The sequence below is a fragment of the Opisthocomus hoazin genome, chromosome 12, assembly GCF_030867145.1.
Source record: "Opisthocomus hoazin isolate bOpiHoa1 chromosome 12, bOpiHoa1.hap1, whole genome shotgun sequence".
Classification (NCBI taxonomy): Eukaryota; Metazoa; Chordata; class Aves; order Opisthocomiformes; family Opisthocomidae; genus Opisthocomus; species Opisthocomus hoazin.
This window is the reverse complement of record NC_134425.1, coordinates 4380398-4397905: the sequence shown is the minus strand read 5'-3', so window position 1 is coordinate 4397905 and position 17508 is coordinate 4380398. Positions and strand designations below refer to the sequence as shown.

The following is a 17508-nucleotide window of genomic DNA, read 5'->3' as shown; positions in this document are numbered from 1 at the left end:
CTCAGCCTCACCCCGTCGTCGCGCTCCTTCCTTGCTCCCCCAGCTCCCGGCCTTACCTCAGCGCTGAGCCCAGCTGCGGGTCCCAAACTGTTGACATTATTGCCGCGCCAAGCACTTCCAGCCCCATTCCGCCTTTCCTTTGAGCGTTTCCAGCCTCCTTCCTCGTCCGTCGGAGCACTTGGCCAGCGGCGTGGCGGGTCCCGCACAGCACTGCCCGCACAGCGCCCGGCCCCACGCACAGCAACAGCTGCCCGGAACCGGCACCCGAGACGACCGCCCGCTGCCCCAGCTCCGATGCCGCTTCCACGTTCTCCGGTACCAGGAGGGCTCTCCTATTTAAAGATGAGGACTGACAGCCAACCCGTCTCAGCAGCAAGGCTGAAAGTGCTCCCTGGCACCTTGTGTTAATTGGCATCATTAAACCAAGGCTGTCACCCGGTTCTCAACGCTTCGAGACTATACACACACGCTGAGACGACTTTAAGAATAACTCCAGTTTTCGTTAGGTTTTCCCAAGAGAAAGGCATGATAAGAATGCGTTTCCAGTGACAGCGTTGTAGTTCTGGAACTCCTTTGCCTGAAGAGAATTTCCGTAAAGGAAGGACACGCAGCAATACAGAGGCGAAGAAAGAAATGCAATTACGTGTTAGAAAACACATGAAAAGCTATCTAATCAAATGTTGCTGTGACTAGAAAAAGCTAGGAAAAACCTTACAGCAGGCTTTAAAACAATGAGGTGACAAGACTCCTCATCCCAGAGGCACACGGATCATGAAGGGGGGGCTCTGGACCAGCAAGGGAGCCGCAACCCAGGCCATGGGCGGGCCGCAGGCACCGGGGGAAAACGGCCTGGGGTTCAGACCTCCTCCTGCCATCCCAGCAGCGGGGCAGGCACTGCTGCTGCGGCTGGCAAGCTCGCGGTCAGGGTGGGGTGTCGCAGGACCTCTGCAAGCATTTTGTAACTGTCTGCTCATTTTGCTCTCCAAAATTTCCTGGAAAGCTTTTCAGCTTCTGCCCTTATTGATTATTTCGCATCACCCGACCCTGCCACAGCCAAACATTAGGAATCAGTCAGTCCCATCCCACTGCACTTGCAAAAAGCAACAAGGCACAGTTTTAAATCATTGAATATTGACTCATTTTATTAGTCACTTCATAATTTGTTTCAACCAAAAGACAATACACACAGCAGAAGTCTAATGCATCCCATGTAAATGTTTACATCCGTTATGCTCCTCACTCACCGAAGACTCAGCATTGATTGAAATTTTTCACATCTCAAAAATAGGTCTGCAGAAGTTCGAATGCCACCAGGCTCCCTGCACAAAATGGCATGTTTTTACTTTAAATTTGGTTGGGTTTATTAGGGCTTTGTTTTGGGTTTGGGGTTTTTTTTGTTTGTTTGTTTGGTCGTGGGTTTTTTCTTTTTCTTTTTTTTACGATACTGTCCAAGAGGTGGGATGGGGCTCTATGTAAAATGTAAATTACATCAAGAAAGAAAAAGGAATATACAGGAACAGAGTGAAAGTTCAGAGGGAAGCAGTCCAGTAGCTCCTTCCCTCACAGCCCCCAAGTAGAAAATGAACACATAGAAAGCACACCAGCAGATCTGAGAAAAAAAAAAAAGCCATCGTTGCTGCTCCATCTTGCAGCTCGTACCAGCCCTGGGGAAGGCGCCAAGTCACCTTTCCCAGCTGTTTCAGCATCTTCTGAGTTATAGACCCAAGGTACTACACAGGTGGCAGTCCCCTCACTGCTATTGCTTCAAAAGGTTGTTCAAGGCCATATTTTCTCCCATCAAAGCCTGGACAAAATCGAGTCTCACAACCGTCCCACGTCTTCTCCCCCTTCAGGCCCATTATGGCCGCTATTCTTTCTGTCACTTTTTGACTCAAAACACATCCACTTGGAACAACAGACATCCCATCTCTCTCGGCTCCGAAGTCTCCCAACGCAGATGTTAGTAAGATTATCCACAAAGTCTGTATCTCGCTCCCTTTATATTCCCCTTACCCAGAGGCAAGGAAAACGTTGACCGCACCTATACGAATTGTTGCGTCCAGCTGGTGGAACAAAGACTCACCCTGTCCTCAGAGTGCCTCAGATGTGCACACGCGAGTGCTCTCCAGTGAGAAAACAAAGCAGCAGCACAGAGCTTAAGAGATGTACTTGGGGGTCAAGGAGCAAGCAATGAGCGCGTGAAACCCGGCCTTCCTTCAGACGCAACGTTAGCACCCCAGCCCTTAGCAAGGGGAAGGGAAGGAGCTCCGAGGACAACAGGAATGTTCGGCTGCTGCAGAGGCGTACTGCACTGCCAAGTGATGGCTTCAAGCAAAACACGGTTCGGGTACGTGCACCACCTCCCTCAGCTCGACTCAAACACATGGCACAGCGCCTGCTTCCCACTCCACGCAAGGGCGTCTGAAGGAGCCAAGGACATGGGAGGGATTTACCCTACAAGCTTACCGGACAGAGACCAACAGCAAACCCGGCTGCTCTAGGGGACAGAAAACAAGTGCAACAAAAGGGACAAGACAAGCTGTTCCCAACTATGCTGCAACAACCTTGCCAGGTGAGAGACCATCTATTTCTTTCTCCCCATCTAATCTCCTGCACCAGTGCTCCTCCTCAGCAAAAACAAACGGAGATTGAGGTGTGCTGGCTTTCAGTACAAGTAACCACATACAATTCTTCCAGGAGAACGGGAGATCTTATGGGGCATTCAGGAACTAAGGCAAAGACTTCCCATTAGCTTCTTATTCGGGACACCCTCAGAGTTCTTTGGAGTCTAGATTTAACATGCTCAGCCTTCACACGAAGGGGTTTCAGTTAGTGGGCTGGTGAATACTCACAACTGCAGTGAAGACAACAAAGGTAAATGCTCAGCACCAAGTGGACTTCGATTCAGCCATTCTTTGCAAGACTGCCTGCTTTGTGATGCTTCTAGCTGAAGCACAGTATCTATCTCACCACAGAGAGCCAAGGCAGGACCCTGCCACAACCCAGAATTACTTTTCATCATACATAATTCTTCCAGATATTATAACCCCATGCTGATGCCAGTACCAGTACAATAATAAAGCTCTTTGCCCAAACCTGTTTAATCAATAAGGCCCCAAAAACGCCCTCCAAGAGAAGCTAAGCCTACTCCACTACATAGACCAGCACTCAAGCCAGTGACAGTCAGTCCTGCAGTACACTACTTAATGCAGTTAAAACCAAAGCAGACTGAACAACTTTTAGTGGCCTCCTGCTCCTGAATCAAGGCAGAGGTCTTCAATTTTCCTTAAGTACACTGTGCACCACTCTTGCAGTGGTTTTGGCAAGGACTGGAGCCTAGCATTAGCACTTTTGCAGATGCAAAAAGCTGTGTCTGCGCTCGCCATCTGGAAAGCCCTTTAACAGAAATAAAGCAGTGTGCCATCTGTTTCTTTTGAGAAAGCACTGGGTTGGAAGCTGGAGTACCTTCAGCTTACCAGCATACTCATGGATGAAGATCCAAGGTGTATCCTCCCCTCTTCCTCCCTGGAGAGTGCCGAACATCTCAACAGTTTTGTCACACTGTGCTTTATGTCCTACACATCGCCTCCACGAGAATTCACGGAACTCTACTACAACAGTTCACACCAGGAAGCATAACTGAACACAGCTTTCTGTAAGCTTAGAAGAGTACTGGACCTCACATCTTTGGATCCAAATACTCAAACAACTGGCTTCCATTCAAAAAACAGTTTAGTTACTTTCAGTCTGAACCTGAACTAACACGTTTCTCTGAAAGGGGAGCAAGCTACAAGGATCAATTAAGTAACAAAATGGGAAAAGGTCTCTTTAAACCGCATGGTCTTTATTTCAGTGCCAATATTACAGATACAACACAAATATCCCAGTCAGAAGTAACTCAAATGGAAACCAGGGGATCTACAACAGGCTCTGGAAATTAAACTGGGGAGAAGGTCTGGAATAACTGGGAAGAGCAACTTTGCAGCATAGTCTCTGATAAGTCTCCCAGGAGGAACAGAGCCCTCAAAGACTGATCTACAAAATTGAGTATGTCTTTTCCACCCATAAACCACAACTAACGGGTTAAAAGGCTTTGAAACCGTCTGTGGTAGAAAATCAGCTGCTCCTTGAATCTCTACATCTCTCATACATCACCACACTTTCTGGGGAAGGTACAGAAGACTGTCTTGAATCTGCATGGCTGCAGCTACTGATGGAAAGAAAGAAAATTCAAGTGTAAGGTCTTCATTTCCAAGTACAGCACCAAAGCAATTTTATCGGCTCTCACCAGCACCTCTTTTCCTGCACTGTCCCAGGTCTGCAGATGAACTCCCAAGGCCTAACTTGCTCTTGGTACGCATCACATAACTAAGAGGTGGGTGTCTACCATAATGCACTGACTAGGCCGTAAGAAGCCTCCAGCCCCCTCAGACAGAGGGGATACAAGAAGAAATAGGCAGGGAAGCCTGACATTCCTCAAATCCCCAGTCTGAGCCCAAGATGAAAGTGCCTGAAGGATCCAGCTAGTAATGAATGACAACACGCCTTGCCCACCCCAGGGGAAAAAAGACAGTAGAAAGAAGGGGCAGCTGTTCACTTGCTGCAGAGAGAAGAAAGTTTTCCTGCTAGAAATTCCAGACTTCTCTTCCAACCAGGCTGTGTTTCTTTGCAGGGGGGTGGAGGAGGAGGGGAGAAGGGAATGTTGCTTCTGGCTGTGAACGCATGTGTGAGGGAGTGCACAGTAGCCTCCACAAGACACCAGCCTCATCAGCAGAGTAGAGGAGATTAGTCTTAACAGATATGCTTCAAAGTCAGCAATCACTTCAGGAAAATTCCTCCTCATCAGCAGGTCTCATCTGTTCCCCATGCCCATGGTGCAGTTTGGGGGATTGCCAAGGATCACAACCTTCTTCCCAGAGTTCTTTTGATTGGGTGGGGTGAGAATAAGAATGGTGCCAGAGCCTCACTGCCAAGACTGAGGGGGAAAGTTGTTGACTTCTGCTAGATCCTGCATTGCTGAGCCCTTGTGATTATATGTCAACTTGATCCGCATACGTAGTTGTTGCTACAAGAGGAAAGAGGAGAAAAAAATAAAAGAAAAAACAAACACAAAACAAATTCAGGTCTTCATTAAAGGTCAGCAAATCCCCCCATGTCCAGCTCCCCTCCCTTACCCCACAAATACAAAACACGAACCTTTCCTCACCACAGGAGCTTGCTGGAAGGATGTGCAGGGTAAGCTATGACACTGCAGATAAATGCTTAACTTGTAGTTTTCTGAGAGCTTGTACCTGATCTGAGAAGTTATAGCACAGCTTCTACCCACATCTCTCTCTGCACTGGCCCTGCGCTCACAAGCACTGAAGTCCTTAAATACAAAAATAACTGCCTTAAAATCGCAGTTAACAATGGAAGAAAGCAGGAGGCAGATCTGGACTCTGCTGCTCTGCGCTTAGGCTCGCAGGGAGAGGTGTTGTTTCCCACACTAGCTGTTCACTCAAAGCAGCAGTCTTGATACTTCAAGTACCGCACAGCTCAGTAGCACTGTGAAGGAAATAGCCTAAGCAAGACTAGAAACAGAGTCTCTAAGAACATTTCTTCCTGCTATGAGTAAATTATGAAATAGCTCAGAAGTTGTTTAACACTGTCATCTGGCTGTCATCCAGGTACTTGGTGGCCCTTAATAATAGCTAGAGCACAGCACGCTCCAGCCAGGTTCCCTATTCTCCTCACTCTCAAAAAAAACTTATTTCCCCAAAAATCCTAAAAGGCAAAGCAAGAAGTTGGCTATTTCTGGCTGTCTTCCCCACACCTACAAGGAAATATGCAAAAAGGATAGCAGAAGGAGGAAAGGAGGACAATGACTGCTCCAGCCAGCCTCGGGATAAGGAAGCTATGCTTTGTCACTAACAGATCAATATAACCAGCGTCACTTTTTGTTATGTTTCGTGCTGTTTTGGGAAACTGGCCATCAGTTTCAATCCAGCATAATGGCAGTCCATGTCCAGGTGAGCAGACTTTTTTACAGCATGGACAAGACAAACAGCTACCTCCTAAATAGCAAGGCTGTTCCAAGGTTGCCTCCCTCAAAGTATTCCACGTAACTACACTGCCTCATGGGCAGGGTTCTTGCAAAGCTGTACTTTCAGGCAGTAGCAATCTAAAGGGCAGTAAGAGATGCACAAATGCCTGAGGTGGAAGAGTTAGAAGACAGCAGACAAAAAGAGGAGGGTAGTCGAATACTGTTCTGCACCTCTGTATTCTGAAGTGTTCATAGGAGTTCTCATGTTCCAACAAAAAAGCATCCCCCTATCCAGGTGTATTTCACCCTGTAGGGCCCATCTGAGATAGATATATTGAGACTTCTGGCACCTTACTGGAAAACTCCTAAACCCTCTCAAGTTCAGAAAATAACTTTCAAGGTGATCTTTGAAAAGTGCCCTACAGCACCACAGAGAAATTCATATCAGATGTATACAAGGCAGAATAATTAGCCTTGTGCCTTAACACAGGCAGAGGGGAGCACACTATATGGAGATCAGGGGAGATGCATGGAAACCACAAAAACTATGCACTAGGAGACAGCCGTTTCAGTGAAATCTTGGGCTGAGATTTGAGAATTTTTCTAACTTGCACATCAGTCTAGCAGCAACACTTAACATCTAGAGCAGTACGTAAGTGTTAACCTATGAAAAACTTAAGATGTTTAAAGTTCTTACAGACGTTTAAGATCTTAAGGGTGTCCCACAGAGGAAGAAATACGTGATCTCGATTCTATTTTTCTTTCTGATGCCATCTGAATACTTGCAAAGCCTCTTAAGGAGGACATGTGCGCCACACCCTTCCCTCCCAATTATGATTACACCACACCTAAAGATTCTTTCCATCAACTGTTTAAAACTACACTCACATTAAAAACAAATGACACTACCTGAGAAAACAATTTTGTTACGATTATGGATCAAGCTATTTTTTGTGTAACAAACATTTCTAATAACACCACTGCAGATAAGAAGGAATGTTAAACATATTCATATGGCAAGATGCTTGCCTTTCAGACATCACTTTTACAACACATACAAACACCAGGTTGAGCTTCTCTAGACAGGCCATCTAAAATCCTGTTTAACAACCATTTTGATGCAAAAGGCATTCATGAATTCAAGAAGATAGCAAACCTGTGAATCTGTTCTAGCAGTATGACCAAATAGAAGGCCAAACCTGTGCCCAGGACCTCCTGTCTTTTTCATAACTTTTTCCTAACCCTAACCAAAATGACTCATTAAAAACACATCCTTCACTACCATCACTCCCTATCTCTCATGAGAGATGCACCCCTAATCGACTGCCACTAAGTGCACGATTCCAAGACAATATCTGTAATTGCTGTTCTCGGAATCACTCACCTTTTGTGGATTCAGGACTTTAATGACCTGTGTGATGGTCCCCGAGTTAAATGCAGGGATGACACTGCTGCTGGGAGACAGGAGCTGCAGCTGGAATGTCTGAAGAAAGGGCAGAGAGAAAACAATTTGATGCTTAACCAAGTAAGAACATGAAGTGATTTGTTTGCACTGTGAGAAGGCAAGGAAAACTAAGAGTTCAGTTCTTGCCCCTGACAGTATACGTACAGCCACAAAGTCAAACGATCGGTCCTTCAATTCCCTATCTGTAAAGAACAAAATATTCACTAGCCCACCTGCTTCCTACACAAGTAAGATCCAGGTAGCAAAAATACTATGGGGTGAGGGCTTACTGTAGTGTATCAAGGTCAGCAGTGATGCACTGTTTCAAGCACCACGTACAGAGGAACAGTCAAGACTGCTCAGCACACTTGTAACTTCAGGAGGCCCACTCCTTCCTTAATTCCTTCCTACAGCAGGTACGAAACCTATCCAAATTAAAGTCAGAGCATTACTAGTTCCTAGAAGTGAAACTCCAGGCAGTGAATGTATTTTCCCAAACTTGCAGAACATTCCAGTCACACCCTACTTAAATGGTCTGCTCTACCAAAAACTAGGCAATACCTGCCTCCCGTATTCTGTGCTGCAGCTAAGTGCAAGGGGAGACAACTCGCTGTTTAAAGGAGGACCCTCAGTAATCACCACGTGGGGACTCATTTAAACTTTTGTAAGCAGCTAATAGCTTCAAAAGATTTTTTTCATGTATTCAGAGCTGCAGAGAGCATGATATATTTCTTAGAAACTAAGAATTAAAGGAAAGATTAGTGCCTTTGTGGTTTTTTTTCACCCAACATTTTTCTGTGTGGTTTAGCAAATTTTCTAGAAAGTGGTCATTTTAAACAAGGTTTTGTCCAAGCAGTAGTCGTCCAATCTAATAGGAACTGGTGTTCTATTGCATTTATGACATTTACTTTCAGACCAGAAAGAGATGACCAAACTGAGCACTAAGAGAACCTCTTAACAGCTCTTAGCCTTGTTTACCGTGCTCCAAGTTTCTGTCTATGTGAAAGCACCGATAAGCAACTATGTGTGGCTGGCCCTCAACCTATCACTGTAGTTGCCCTAAGCGGCTCTACCTTTGGTACTGCAGCTTGGAAAACAAAATCTGTCATGTCCAGCTCTGTGCTGTTGGAGGCCTGTATCGTGATTACAGTGACACTAGGGTTGGTGTTTGACCTCTCAAAGGTGAAGTCTATCTTCAGCCCATTCTTGTTGTACGCAGTAATTGAGGGGATTCCTGTAGAAAACAAAAGCAGCAGACCTACAGAATCTGGAGATCATTCTCAACATAAAACATATTTACCCCAGACACGAACTCTTCTGAAGATTAAATACACCCCACCCTCTCCTCCTGCTCCAATGTGTGTGCCACACTTCACTCCCCAATCCCCCCCTTTTTTACTACCCCTTGTTTCCTCTTCTAGTTGGGTGCTGTGGCACCTTAGGCTAAGGATTTACATGTCCCTAACCTGCAGCAGTATCATTGAAGAGAGGCTGTGATGAAAGTCCATCAAGCAGGAACGGAGGCTGTGCTATCTGGGGTGCAGGGGCAGATACTGGAGAACCTACAAGAAATGTTGAAGGCTTATTACTCAGCTGTCGTGAAATGAAGAGTAATTACTCATTCTCCAAAGATCAACCACTGCATATCATATTTCTTTACATGAAGCCCTACAAATCATCTTTGTTGTTATCCTTCCCTTCTCTGCTTTCACTAACGAGGACTGGCTCCTCTTGAGCTAGTAGGCATTCAAATGGAATTAATTCCTTATATCTCCCAAGCCTCTCTGGAAAGGCTCACAACATTCCCAGGCTGGAGCGTGAAAACGGTCAAGTGTCACCAGCTAACCACGCAGAGTCAACCTGTGACTTTGTTCCCTGACTCCTACCTGTATGCTAATACAGATCTTGGTAAGAGTAAGTGTGAAGACTTGTTAGAAAGTGAAGAACTAACCAGCCCTCCTCCCAACCCAGGACTGAGAATGTAGACTTTAAAGAGATGCAACCTGCTTACCTGTTAGGTTGAGGTCTCCCAGAAGGTCAAGGAGCTCCCCACCAGCAGAGGCTGGCTTGCTTGTAGGTGCAGTGGGGATTACAGGTGTTATATCACTTCCCCCCAATAAGTCCAACAAATCATTTGCCTAATAAGAGAGTGGACGCAATAGTTACATATTCACCTTCCTGCTACTTTCCCTTGCAAACATAATGGATGCTACTTGCTCTCACATTGAAGACCAACAAGAGCTGCTGGCCAGTCAGAGAGGTTCCTAGTTTGGCTGTGGTCCCATGCCCCATGAGAGATCTTGTTTAAATGCTCCTGGGACCACAGAGACAGAGAAGGATGGAGTTCATGCACAGTGAGGCAGGTTGGGGGTATATGGCTTTACCCCACCCTGATCTCGCACACCCCAGAATGACTTCTTCCGCACACCTTTCTTGACACTAGAGCCATCAGAGTAGAGAGCTGATGCAGTCATCCCCAGGCCAGAACGAGCAAAGAGGCAGAGAGGGTGAGGGAGATGGTCTCAGCTTACTGTTGGCAGTGGCTAATAGTGTGGTCTGACAGGCAGTGGAAACTTATCTGAGCTCAGCTTCCATTACCTGGCTAGCAGGCTGCAATCCAGAGGGTGGAGGTCTGGTTTCCAGTACCGCTGGCTCTGTCTCTCCGTTGGTCTGTACAATCTCAGTAGGGCCATTTGTGGTGACTTTCTCCATTACTGGCATTCTCTCAAGCAGGGCTGGCCTGAAAGAAGCTGACATAGTTACACTGTGCCATCTTCCTGGATCCCAATCCAAATACTCAGACATTCAGGATATGATATACGCAGGGCAACCTGCCTTTTCCTTTTAGCTCCAGTGCAGGGGAACTGTAAGACTGCATGACAGCTTGAGGTGGTCAGCAGCAATCCCTGGCATTCTGTGCCAGTGTAAATATATTAGTTGACAGCTGAGAGCCAAACAAGCCCTTCTGTCTCCTGTTTCCCCCTAGTACTTGACAGTTTCCACTTGAGGGCTAGGATAAAAAGCCCAAGACATAGATTAAATAACTGAGCAACGCTGGGTTAACTGCAGACATGGGACACTTGACTGCTCTGCTCCATCCACAGTTGAGTCAGAGAGTCAGCTCAGTTGACTTCTCTTCGCAGAAGGGTTAACAACTTAGAATAGGTGACAAAGATGGAAAAGCAAATCACCATGCTCTCATTTAGCCGAATAAAGTTTCCGAAGAGATTAAGTTCAGTCCCTGAGAGTACCCTCCTGAAATGATACACAGACTGAAGAGGAGGCACAGGATCCAGAATCCTGACATCAAACCAGAAAACTAGAAAAACCTGTAAAAGGAGCACTAGTCTGTAACAGAAGAAAGGCCATTAAGCCATAAAGTACTGCATGTAATAGAGGTAGGCCACACTGTCTACACATCTTTTGGGCTGAAAAAGCATTCCAGTGCCAATAAATCCAACAATGGGCCACATTTTTCACCACGAACTAAGTCTTAACAAGAAGAACCTATTAAACATCGACCTTTACACTGTAATGAACACCAGAACATATTTGTGGAAAAAAACCCAGACGCTCTCTTGTAAAACGGAATGAAGTTCACCTATGTTTTTCCAAAGGGCAAAGCTTCCCAAAACTACAAGCAGCATACAGTGCCATCTGATCAAGAGCCAGCTGATGGCCAGACACTGTTGTCTGCAATGGCCAATTCAGATCAAAAGCCTCCCACGCCAGGCTTTTCTCAACTCGTTCGTATGGCTTCATGTGTAGCTCTAGGCAGCTTCATTAACATGACTTTTCCAAGAACAATCTGAGTTGCTGCATGGATCCCACAGAAGGAGAGAAAAGAGGAAATCACAAGGCTGTTGTATCCTACACATAGTGAGTAGGATGGTACCTATGGAAAAAAGTGATTGCTAAGAGTCTTTGAAACAAGGTTCGGATGCCCCTACAAACACAGGTGATATTTAGTCCAGTGGCACCTATTCTCCCTCTGTCCTCTCACATAGATTCTAAGATGGATGCTCCTCCATCCAATGGAATCTTATGGAAAGGTTTCAAGGGTGGATGAAGTTAATCCCCAGAAGACAACCTCCAATATTATGATCCTCACTGAACAGAGTCTGTGGTGCTCCTATATCTCAGCAATTAACTATCACACGTAACAGATTAATGACTACTCTGCAAAGAATTACAGCTTTAGTTACTGCAACAAAGCAAGGTTTTAACTTTCTCATAAAGAATCACTTTAGCAAAGCCATGATGAATGGGGACCTCTCACTGATAAGGTGTAAGGAGTTTAACACGCTCATGAATTGTAAAACAGGGATGCTGAGTGGTGCAGGGACATAGTATGCCTTTGCATGCAGAAACTGAGATTTTCAACAGGTACTACAAGAAGATACAGTAAATAAAAAAGATGTTCCAGTTTTTCAGAACGTCTTAACAGTTGGAAGAATCACCTCAAGTTCAGAGCACTGCTTAAGAGGACAGGTCAATGGACCTCTGCATGTTTGCTCCAAAGACATTTTAAAATCAGTTTGAACCAAATGACTGTGGTAACAGTAGCATGGTAGAAGCTACCTGCAGACACTTAATCAGCTAGCAAATTTAAGATTCAACACCTAAAAGTAAAAATTAGTCAAGTTCAAGCTCAAAGCAGGCCAAAATTTTTGGCAGAGAAAGTCCCTGATGACAGAACAATCTCCCAGGATACGTTAAGTTTTTAAAACACTCACTAACTCTGAAGCTATGGGAGGGATTCTAGTTCCTCTGTAATCCTACCAAAATCACCAAAGCTCTCGAAGCACAAAGCGTGGTACACAGGAGATCAGAGTAGATTATAATGATCCTTTTCAAATGCCAAAACTCATCAGCACTTACCTCATGTGATCATATTTCTTGAAAAGTGCATTATATTCCACTGCCCTCTGCTGTAGTTCCACATCAATGCTGCTGCCATAAATGGAAACTACCTTCTTAATGCGACTGTGTGGGGGCACAGGGAGAAACAAAAACAAAACCACACCATGGAATTAGCAGCAATAAGGAAGGGATTAGCATGCGTCATCCAGAAGACACTATCTGGCCTCTGCTCAAGAGGTGCCCTAACTCAGTTAAAACAGTAGTCACTGCTCTTTTCCTGGAGTATCTATGCAACATCCATTTGTGAACTGTCCCTTCATAACAGCATCAGGTGATTAATACACCACCAAAAGGTATGGCATAAGAAAGCTCAACTACGCCCACCAGGAAGCCACTAGTAGGAAACAAGGCTACTTTTCTCTCCATCATCTGATAAAAGAACTGGAAAGAATAGCCCACAAAGCGAGGACTTATCTTCCTCATAAAGGAGTTTTCAAGCAACAGCAACATAGATTAAGTTCCTACACAGTAGACGACAGCTGCAGAGACAACATTACAAATCGGTGGAAGTCTTCCACTCTGCAAGCAAAGGAGGACTGTAAAAGCCAACAAATAACAAAACAACTAGTGAACCATGGAAGCTAACACATCCTAGGAATACATCTCCTGAAGACAACTGATGCCAGCATATTTGCAACAAAGCCCTGTGCAGTACATTAATGAGAACTCACTTGACAGTGCAGGTGAACCTTGTGGAAAGCTTCATGATGGCTGTGAGAGCATAGCCTCGTGTAACAGATGCAGACATATTAGATATCAGGACGCTTTCTAAAATATCAAGAACTTCATCCTCTGTTACCTGAAAAGGCACAGAAACGTTAGACTGAGACAGAGAGACGGTTTGCAGCAAGCCTTCCAGGGCATACTGTAAAAACCTGCCTCTTGCTTAATGGCTGTCTCGTACCTTCTCCACAACTTTGTGAGCCCGTGGCCTATGTTCAGAGTGTACGAGACAGATGCATCTAGGTGGAGATCTTATGATATTAGTTTTAAAATACAGTTCTGTTCCACACATTGAAGGGCAGATTTATCACCAAAACACACAGCTCAGACCCTAGCAGACACTGTGCAAGCTAGGTTAGCACTGGAACCACACTGCTCTGCCAATTGCAGCTGCACTCCTCATAACAAGTGTTTATGCAGCCCAGGCCTGTAGCATGGGAAGAAGATTCCTGTCCAGGGTCCATCACCATCACGGACACCAGTGCAAATTATCTGTTATCAGCATTCCCCTCGCATAGCCAGCATCAAGCAGTTCCAGCCTCAGGCAGGTACACAATTGTTCTTTCCCAGGCTATACCTGTATTGGTTCCTCCTCTTCACACTGACCAGACACCAGGAGATCTCCATACTCTCCTATGCACCACGAGGCCACTTGCACCAGGGGCTGCTGTTAGAAGAACAAAAATCACACGCCTCAGAGGTAAATGGATGCCTGTATGACAAATTAAACCATCACCATTTCCCAGAGCAAGCTTAGCCCTCCTTCCAGCCAAAGGAAGTTCTCCACAGCAGAAGAAATAGGAATATTTGATCAAAAATTCCACAAGAGAATTAGAGAAAATAGAAAGAACATGAACTTATAGAAGACACACCTCCTCTGCAATCTGTCCCTTGGAGATAGTCAGTGTGATGTTGACTTAACTTGAGATGCTTAGAAAACATGCTTATTGCAGTAGAACAAGGAAACTGAAGGTGGTCGCGTTTGGTATTACCTGAGAGTAATCACCAAGGATGGCTTTGTAGAGCCTCTGCACAGTGTAGGCATGCATCTCCACGCTATTAGTTATTAGCTGAATCAAATTGGGAACAGCATCGTCACGAACGTAGCTTCCTGCCTGCAAGAACAAATGTGCATTCAAGAGACAAACGAAAGTTGTTCGGTTTCGCTATCCGACTTCTCAGTAACACGCAGCATCTGCGGATATCCTTCACAAGGCCACCTTATGTGCATGGAAATGCAGATCAGCCTCCTCATCCCCAAGCACTTTACGGCTGATTTTGAGCGGCTCAGGCGGGTAGAAGTACAGGACAGTACATTTTCCTAATGAACTCAACTATATCCAGAGAAATCCATACTACAGATATCCCAAAACTGTCAAGAGGGTAAGAGTGTGGCCATAAGAAGCCCGCACTACAGAAGGAACCAAAAGCAACACAAAAACTTCTCTGTTAAATGGAAGGCTTTAAGTCAAACTACACGTGGGGCAGAGCGCAGCTTATTCAGTCGCTTGCTCACAGCCAGACTCTCTGCCAGCTAAGCACAGGACCTAGGAACTTGCCTGCTTACCACCTTTTGGTTAGAGGACAGGAACATGGAGCTCAGAGCAAAAAGCCCACTTTAAGGCCAGGAAAGTATGTGGGGCAATACACAAATCACACAGCTTCGGCACCAAAGGGAAGACGCACACTGTTCAAAACTTGTCCTGTTTAGGCACTCCTCTGGCACTGAGAGCAGAGCATGCAAAAAGGAGGAAATTAAGTGATCCCAATTAGGTCAGCTAAGTGAGAGAGAAGGAAGTTATTTTATTGAAGGAGGTAATCTGAGAGCAATTTTCACAGCCAACCTTCTAACGGAAATCAATTCTCAGTTCAGAGCAAATTACTTTTCTCTGTTTCAGGGTGGCAAAACAGCACACAAGCCAGACTCACTTCTTGAGGAACTTCTCAAATTTGAACACCCAGGCTGATAAAATAAATCTCTTCCCACTCCTTTGCCTCAGGGAGCACACTGCCTACCCAAGTTATCAAGACCTCTTCCCCTCTTGTTTGCGAAAACACTACTGCAGTTCCACCTCAGCTGTGAAGTTTATAAAGAAATTCCTGTAGTCAGAGCAATAATTAAAGAAGAGGAAACTGTACCAACAGCTTTACAGTTCATTAAAAAAGCTTTGATAAACTCAACTTGGAATAATTCCAAGAAATTGTTTCACCCCCTTTCTCTTCGCAAATCACTTAAGGCTGTGTTCACTCTCCCCTGAAAGCACTGTATATCGGAATCAGACAGCACAAAAGCTGTCCTAACTTAGAAGCTCCTGTGATTATTGCGGTAGAAAAATTCTCCCACACGCTGTACTGCTGTGTGTTTCTGAATTCACACATTTCTTCTAAAAAACTACCCAGTCATATTTACTGAGTTTATGTATTTCTGACTGAGTGCCTTGGGTCACTACCATATAAGTACACTTCCTTTGTCTATTGTAGCATTTGTTATCTGCCAGCCTTCACAGTCATCTCCAACCTGATGATGAGTAACTTCCTACAGAATTAAAAAATTTTTACATAGTCACACACAAGAGAGGTAATTTCACTCACCGTCGTTAAGACTCTCATAATTGTGTCTATGTGCCAGCGTTTGGAAGGCGCGTATCTGACAAAATAAAGAAAACAAATTAGAACAGTAACTGCTAGCCTTCACCATCAGCAAGAAACCCATCATCACCAGAACCTCCCCACTCAGTTACTTTCTGGCCTACTGTTTCCTGGGGGCGGGGGGGGGACACACACCAACAAAAACAAAAAATCCCCACTGGACACTTCACGTTCTTTGACTTTTGGTATTAATGCTGACACTGGAAAGCTGAATGAATATACTAGTCTGTATAATACAGCACAGCCATACCTTGCACATACAATACTTCATGGTCAGGCTGCTGATTACAACGGCTCAACAGTAATGAGATCATCTCACTTGTACAATTAACCAGAGAGAATCTGTCAGCGTGGAGGGGGAGCAGGGCCAGGAAGTCAGCACAATACTTGCTCCAAAGTGCAGCAGAAATCAATATACTAGTCTGGTTCAGTCATCTGAGGACTATCTGTACGGGACACACTAGTGTGGCCCAGGCACTGGGGTGTCCTGTTCCTCAGAGGGGGTTAAAACTGACAAACCACACAGAGATCAGCAAATGGAGAAGTGATGAAGTGTGGAGGGGGAGGAACCACACACAAAATGCTCGTAATTCTGAGGATGTACAAAAAAATTAATAGCAAGTAAATTGACCCCATACTTTTCAGCTGCAAGAAATATTCCAGATGCACAGTCTGCCTTGAACTCTGGTTCACAGGAATCTAGGAAATACAGCAGCTCCTTCATCATTCCACGGACATTGTTCCCATTAACAAGAGCAAAACTCAGTTCCATTGCACGCCTAGGGCAAGAGACGGAAAACCAGTGAAGGAAAAAAAAAAAAAAAATAGAAAATCACCTAAAAAGTCCAGCTATTCAAATGCAGTTACCTTTTAATTAAGAAGAGAGTAATGTTTATTAATCCTGTGAGAAAAGCATTCCATATTAAAACGTACCAGTGTTTTCCTGTTCATGGGCAGAAAATAAATACCCACCCCCAAAAAACCTCAGGGAGTGTCGGGGTGTGGTGTGTTCTAGAAACACCTCTCCAGATGTCCTAAAGGCTTGAAATATCTTTCAGCAACTACAGTCCATCAGCATTACGGTGTCATCACATGCTGATCATTTCTGACACACCAACTGCAGTAAGCAATCAATCCATGCTACAGCAGGCTTTATCCAGCTTTATGGATCCAGAATAGGCCTATTTCAATCTCCATGTATTATGAGATTCACATACAGTAGAGATAAAATACCAACTGATAAGCTTTACTGTATCCTTGTCAGATATACTGCGTAAGATTTCTAGAACCCAAAAATATCCTGATGCTCTTTTCAGAACCCATTCCTTGCCCCTTGCCTTGCCCCAAGTTGATACCAAAACTAGACAGAGTATTGGCTCTTTGCTATTCCTTGTTGTACGCATTGAGAGGCCAGAGGCTAGTCCTTAGCCTTTCTGCTTGAAGCTTCTGTAGTTGATTCTAGCATGGTGCTCTCATTCATCTGACATTTTTTGAATGAAAACTATCTTCAAATGTGATCGATTTCTGTATAATGTTGGCAATCAGTTATGTTAAAATGTATTTAAACAATGCATTAAAACAGCCTCACTAAACCACTCTATTCTTTAGAATTGAGCATGTGGTGAAATCCAGAACCCAAATCTTCAAGTTGTGTCCTCTTCATGCTATCAGGAATTTTTTTTCTCTGTCAGTGATACAGCCTACTTGAAGACAAGAAAGATCCTCACAGCACATCAAAATCTTCCTC

The 17508-nt window shown here is 44.8% G+C and overlaps 1 protein-coding gene across 2 annotated transcripts in view; it reads right to left on the bottom strand.

The window, feature by feature from the left end:
- Nucleotides 1-1114: 1114 nt before the first annotated feature.
- The window catches only part of AP1G1 (adaptor related protein complex 1 subunit gamma 1), a 52159-nt gene continuing 35765 nt past the window's right edge, over nucleotides 1115-17508 (bottom strand). For both annotated transcript variants that reach the window (XM_075434250.1, XM_075434251.1), the window contains exons 12-23: nucleotides 16400-16540; nucleotides 15705-15759; nucleotides 14105-14227; nucleotides 13690-13779; nucleotides 13061-13188; nucleotides 12348-12452; nucleotides 10065-10206; nucleotides 9478-9604; nucleotides 8933-9028; nucleotides 8540-8700; nucleotides 7407-7505; nucleotides 1115-5065 (exon numbers count right to left, since the gene is read on the bottom strand). In XM_075434250.1, coding sequence (XP_075290365.1) covers nucleotides 4964-5065; nucleotides 7407-7505; nucleotides 8540-8700; nucleotides 8933-9028; nucleotides 9478-9604; nucleotides 10065-10206; nucleotides 12348-12452; nucleotides 13061-13188; nucleotides 13690-13779; nucleotides 14105-14227; nucleotides 15705-15759; nucleotides 16400-16540 — 1369 coding nt within the window. In that variant the 3' untranslated portion in view covers nucleotides 1115-4963. The remainder of the gene's footprint in view (nucleotides 5066-7406; nucleotides 7506-8539; nucleotides 8701-8932; nucleotides 9029-9477; nucleotides 9605-10064; nucleotides 10207-12347; nucleotides 12453-13060; nucleotides 13189-13689; nucleotides 13780-14104; nucleotides 14228-15704; nucleotides 15760-16399; nucleotides 16541-17508) is intronic.